The sequence below is a fragment of the Akebia trifoliata genome, unplaced genomic scaffold, assembly GCF_017979445.1.
Source record: "Akebia trifoliata isolate Shusen 1 unplaced genomic scaffold, ASM1797944v1 Contig00375, whole genome shotgun sequence".
NCBI lineage: Eukaryota > Viridiplantae > Streptophyta > Magnoliopsida > Ranunculales > Lardizabalaceae > Akebia > Akebia trifoliata.
Window position 1 is genome coordinate 68,670 of NW_028236995.1, and position 6,149 is coordinate 74,818.

At 38.6% G+C, this 6,149-nt stretch overlaps 1 protein-coding gene across 1 annotated transcript; it reads right to left on the reverse strand.

The window, feature by feature from the left end:
* Positions 1 to 1,309: 1,309 nt before the first annotated feature.
* LOC147381528 (RNA-dependent RNA polymerase 6-like) lies at positions 1,310 to 6,093 on the reverse strand. Its single transcript, XM_086430309.1, has 2 exons — positions 3,153 to 6,093; positions 1,310 to 2,428 (listed from the first exon to the last, which is right to left on the reverse strand). The coding sequence occupies exons 1-2, from the start codon at positions 5,868 to 5,870 to the stop codon at positions 1,553 to 1,555; spliced, it is 3,594 nt and encodes a 1,197-aa protein (XP_086286435.1). The 5' UTR covers positions 5,871 to 6,093; the 3' UTR covers positions 1,310 to 1,552.
* Between the last annotated feature and the right edge of the window lie 56 nt (positions 6,094 to 6,149).

A 6,149-nucleotide genomic window follows, 5' to 3' on the forward strand; every position in this document is an offset into this window, starting at 1 on the left:
CATTTGTTAAAGTGTGTGGTAAAACTAAGGGTGGCGAACGGGACCCATATATATATATGTATAAAGGGAAATGTTCAGCACTAAACATTTTGGCAAAACATTTTTCAAAACATGGGTTAGAAGTTTTGAAATTGGCTGATTTTTGGTGGGGATGATCTCTACGGTGAGAAAATCATCATCACCAAAAATCAGCACATTCCAAAACTTCTAACCCCATCAAAAATGGTTTACAAAAAATGGACGGTTCACGATTTTTCAACTTGTAAACTAGGGCTAGAAGTTTTGGAATGAGCTGATTTTTGGTGAGAATGATCTCCTCACCGTAGAGATCATCCCCATCAAAAATGATTTACAAAAAATGGACGGTCCACGATTTTTCAACTTGTAAACATGGGGCTAGAAGTTTTGGAATGAGCTGATTTTTGGTGAGCATGATCTCCTCACTGTAGAGATCATCCCCATCAAAAATGGTTTACAAAAAATGGACGGTCCACGATTTTTCAACTTGTAAACATGGGGTTAGAAGTTCTTGAATGGGCTGATTTTTGGTGAGGATGATCTCCTCACTGTAGAGATCATCCTCACCAAAAATCAGCCCATTTTAAAACTTCTAACCCATATAGGACAAAAATGATTGGCTAAAATGCTGGCCAAAATGTTTGGTGGTGAACGGGACCCATATATAAACTCTTTGTAAAATCAGATCATGTTTTTAGGGAAGAGGATCCTATAAAGCCTGTTTTTCCTATAGATTGAAAAATAATAATAACAATGCAGCGTCTTATACTCATGGTTTAGATCAGATTTGAAAAGAAAAATATCAAAAAAAAAAAAAAATTCTCAGATCAAGTATTTGAAAATGAACGATTACTGAACCACTCCTAAATTTAGATTGTTGCTTGTAAACTTCTTGTGACGTGGCATACTTGATATTAGCTAGAGAGAGCTACAGAAAAAACAGACCATAGAGGATTTGCTCCTATTTTTATGAAGAAAGATTTACTATTTTAAAATTTATATGCTAAGCTTATGAACCAATGGCATGACGCCATTCTAAAATAAAGCACTTAAAACAGCTCTGAAATTAACCGGTCACTCTTGCTCATTTAATACACATGGCATCAAGCCATTGGTTCATCACCTTGGCACATAAATTTCTAAATAACAAATCTATGTTCTGTTTTCAGATTGTCAAGTGTATATTCTTGAATTAAATGATTGGGTTATTTATCCATAAATAAATAGAGGAACAATATTCATTAGGCTAACTTCAAATTTTTAGGAAAAAAAAAAAACAGCATTCACAATGAAGTTAACAGTCCACCAAAAGATCCATGGACACAAATATATGCAAACAGTCTTCTCAAGCCTTCATACATATAATAATAAAAATCTTACAAATCACAACACCATAATAACAACAACAACAACTTTGCTTTCTTTCAACCAGAGTTGGGAAGACAAAGCAACATTCAGTCTTATAAATATATAAATATAATTATAATAGATTGGTGGCAGAGTGGCCTTGCAGCCTCCATTACTAGTCAATCAGTCATATTAGCGGAGCCAGGTAACTTGCAAGAGAGTTTATTGGCTTGCAAGTATCAATATTTTCGGTTCTCCGGTGCCTCACTTTGATCCTTACCAAGTATTCAACAGGGATCCATGCAAAGCTAAGCATTGCTGGTGCTCTATCTTCACCTGGTGCTCTCAATTCTAAGGTTTTTTTCACCCATTGAGGATGGTATGTCACTTGGTACCAAGCGGACGCCTTTTGTTCATACAATGCATTCTTTTCATCTTCTTTTAGTTGCTGAAAATGCTGCCCAATATTCTCAAAAATACTCTTGAATTCCCTCCTTAGTACACTATAAGCATCCTTTATCTTTTCTTTTATATCTCCGTGCTTCCTACTGTTGTCCTTTGGCAGGGACCATACATGTCCGGTTACTATCTCTTCTTCAGTTCTCACCATATATTGCCCCAAAAGAGCATTGATTTGTCCCTCATATGAGCATTTTAGATTCCAAGCATCATGGATAAAATCTGAAGATCCTGGAATCTCTAGATCTGTGTCATAAGGTACGTCTTCAGGTGCACATGATATCTCTGATGATGATAGTATGTCCCCATCAGAAGCATCTTCAATCTTGCGGTAGAGTATGCCCAAAATCTTTTCCGACTTATATGTTTGGCATGCCTCCTTACGCATGAAGTCTGGGTATAGTTTTGGTTTAAGGTGTTGGGGCATGGACACGGAGATGCCAGTTTTGGGGAAGTCGACTGCTGTGGCTGCTAGTTTTGCTAGAATTTTGCAATCCTCATCCAAGGCTCCTTTTTTTCTCTGATCACAGAGAACCATGTGGGCATTGCAGATAGGGCCAACTGGGTCAAATGCCAAGTTCTTGACGAAGAAATCTATTATGTCCTGTTAGTTAAACAAACAAGTATCGTGAGAGAGATTGTTCCATTGCCAAGGTCCAATTCTAGATGCAGAATCATGACAACAAAAAAAATAAATAAGAACTAATCCACGATCAAAACATAAATTGAGGAGAGCAATCAAAAGTAGAAGATATATTGTGTGCCTTTTTTTTCCTTATTCAACATAAATGAGGTAATTTAAAGATTGGACAAGTTTAAGATTATTTTGAAGGAATGATGGTGCAGTCTCACCTATGATGTGCACATGAATGGAACCAATGACAATGTATCTTTACAGTAAATTTCAAAAAACCAAAAAAGGCCTAATCAATAAATCCTATATCCATCCAACCCATTCCAATTTGGTTGGGGGATCCCAATCCCATTACATGTCGGCCACCTGTATCTCACAAGTGGACCTACAACATGGAGGTCAGGGGTGTGGATACAAAATTACATGGGCATCTTACAAAAATACTTAAAGAATTAACATTTATCTCAATCAAATGGTTAATTTAGTCAAATTAAGTAGAAGATGACTAATGCAAATGCTCAAATTACAGGTGATATGAAACTGAAAACAAGAAGTAGAAACATTATGAAAGGGCAACTGATTTCGGAAAGAAAGGGATAAGAAAAAGTGCATTCGAAATTTCTGAACCACTATGTTGAAGAAAACTGAATTGAAGCAAAACGAGTAAAAAAATTCAAGCAGGTCAGATTGTTACCTGATTATTGATTGGGTGTGGCGATTCTTTGGCTCGGACAGAGTCATAAACCATCGGTGAATGACTTCTCTTGCTTGGAGGTATAAGATTTTCATCCCAAGTCACAAAATAACAATCACCATCGAGATCACTTCCCGAAGCTTCATTTGTATGTGGTCTGTCTCCCTTCTGAGGGAAAACCAAACAGTCAACAAGATGATGTAAGCCAGGCGCATCTACAGCTTCAAGAATCCGAATGTCTCCAGGGTGAAGGCAGGGATTCTTAGCTATAACCACAAGTCCCTTGATCACTTGTACATTCCTCTTAGCCTCGGAAAATCTTTTTCCATGTTTTGAAAAACAATTTTCCAAAGAATGGGATGACACTTGGATAAAGCATTGTCCATGCTCAAGTAACCCAAGTTCATCTAAGCATCCCATCATCAACCTTCCTGAAGGAACAAAGATCCTAGTCTTCAACAAAAGGCCCCACAGTTGGCCAGCTCTTATGGAACACAGCATCCCTTTTAGATGAGGCTCTGATTGAGGCTTGAAACCAGCACTCAGCATCATTGCTGCAGTATTCCCTTGCTCAGCACACGACGAAGTAAGGATGTCGAAAGCCACATCAGGGTTCTTGAGCATCTCGTTTAGTCTATGAACCATTGAATCCTGCATTCTTGAGAATATGTCATTCGGAACACCCAAGGACGAAAGTAGATTTAGGATTTGCCTGTTTAAGAAACCCGGTTGGAACCTAGTCCATGATGCAATTTCAAGGATTGTGTGATTCGAAATAAATTTATTCATGCTTGGTCTCAGGGAGAGACGTTTCATGTCATCTTTTCCTTGACAACATGCTATGACCCCCTTACAACCACCATACCTGATTTGATAGGCACTAGGAGGGTTCATAGATAGGTGCAACTTATCAGCAACTTCCCTTGCGAGATCGGGTGTTAACATACCGATCCCATCAGAGAAAACAAACCCATTTCTCTTGATATCTGGAAGACCAAAATCGACCTCCTCCGATGGAACATTGATTGTGTGAAAGGTGGAGGAGAAGCATTGTCCCATCCGGGCTGTACATTTGGCGACATTTCTGTCATCGAACTTCCCCATCCAACTCGTAATATCGTTCACTTTGATGTTGTTATCTTCGGCAAAGAACCACGCAGAACGATCTTTTAACTGATTAGGTGTGAAAGTCAAAAATGAATACTTCCGACCACACAAGTAGAAGCCATCCTCCATAATAGTCTTCACCCTTTTAAACATGCATGTTTTCATGGGGGGGAAGTACTTGGATGTAGTGTCCTTCACTATCCGTGCGACATAATGGGTGAGAACCTGAGAATTAAGCTCCAGATAACCTTCATCCATGAATGTAACTCTTAAGAACCTATCCAAAACATCATTATATTTCCTAAGAACCCTATTAGAAAGCTCTACTTCGGGAGGAAGACAATAGGCTTTGCTCGGAGTTATCACCAATTTCCTCACTTCAGCATTAAAATCTGAACTCTTGGAGCTCTCAAGAAGTTTAGGGTTCTTAAGTATCCATTCTTGGACTTGTTGCAAACTCTCGTATGCATCAAACACCGGACGCCTATAAGAATATATGCGCCTTAGTGCCGTGATGCTCACCTCCCTTGTCTGGCTTCTTAGCAACTCAAAGAACATGTCAGACAACTGATGCTGATTGATAATACCTCTGTGCATTACGGCATTAACCATGAACATTACGTCGAAGCTTATTCCTTCCATGTGTTGGATGCAGAAGAAAGGGTCTGACATGGGCATGCCAAAATCAGGCTCACCTCGAACACTGAGCTGCTGAATAGGATAATCATTCGGGATTCGCCATTCTTTTAAGTAATTCAAGATTTTCTTCAATTTCGGTCCAAAATGAGGTAACATAGAGATCCTGTAAGAGTTACACCTACCGATCGCACCACCAGGTGTAAAATCAGTGGTTCGGATCCACGGATCCTCATCGTCCAACAAATCAAATGGAACGGACTCATAAATGTCATCATCTGCAGTTCTGTAAAAGAGATGGGGAGATGATGCCAGCTGCAACAATATTATTAACGAAGAAATGCCCCGGTCCTGTTTTATCTCAGTGATCTCTCTCACCGAGAACTCCAGCTTAAAATCACATTTTATCACAACGAGCTTCTCTGTGCCTTCGGATGAGAAAGTTGTCTCCTTAGTAAAAAAAATCTTGCACGTGCCATCAAACGGATCAACAACAAAGTTGACCCCAGAAGTAGGACTGTTCCAACCAACCAAGAACTCATCTCGGCAAGCCAAAATTCCAACCTCAACACGCACATTGGTGAACTTCAAGGGGTTAGTTGTCCTCCCCTTTCGATTAATACGGAACGAATTCTCGAGTCCCAAATTCACCTTTAGAGTTTTCCCATTCAAGATGAGTTCATCATTTGATGCTGTGGTCGCCGCCTCAGCAGATGCAAAATGAACAAAGGCGTGAGGCACCACCTTTTCATAATCATCTATATCTTGTATGTTTGCGGTGTCTACGATATCAAAATTTGGATAGGAACCCGGTGGAGTCCACGAATTCTTCAATCTACACCTCCAAATGAGACCGATCTGCTTTTCTAAAAATTTTGTAAGGTCCTTTGCGCTAACATTCTTGTCAAATCCACCAAAACTTACCTGAGTGATGGCCAAATCCTTCTTCTCCATTTCATTTTCAAATGACCCCATTTTTTCAAGAGTAACTCCTTCCAATCCAAATTATTTAGAGATAATCAGTGAAAGTTGTTGTAGAAAAAATATAAATAATTTAATATTGAGACAAAAATTAAAGACTAGTCCATAAAAATAGATGAATATTAAATAACCATAAGATGACAATTTCACAAAAGGAATATAGGATTAACTTGTTGATTAATATGAAACTTCTAAATCAATACAACCCACATTGTAAAATCACACACAAAAAATAAATAAATTAATTAATCATCAACAACCAAAAAAAGGTGA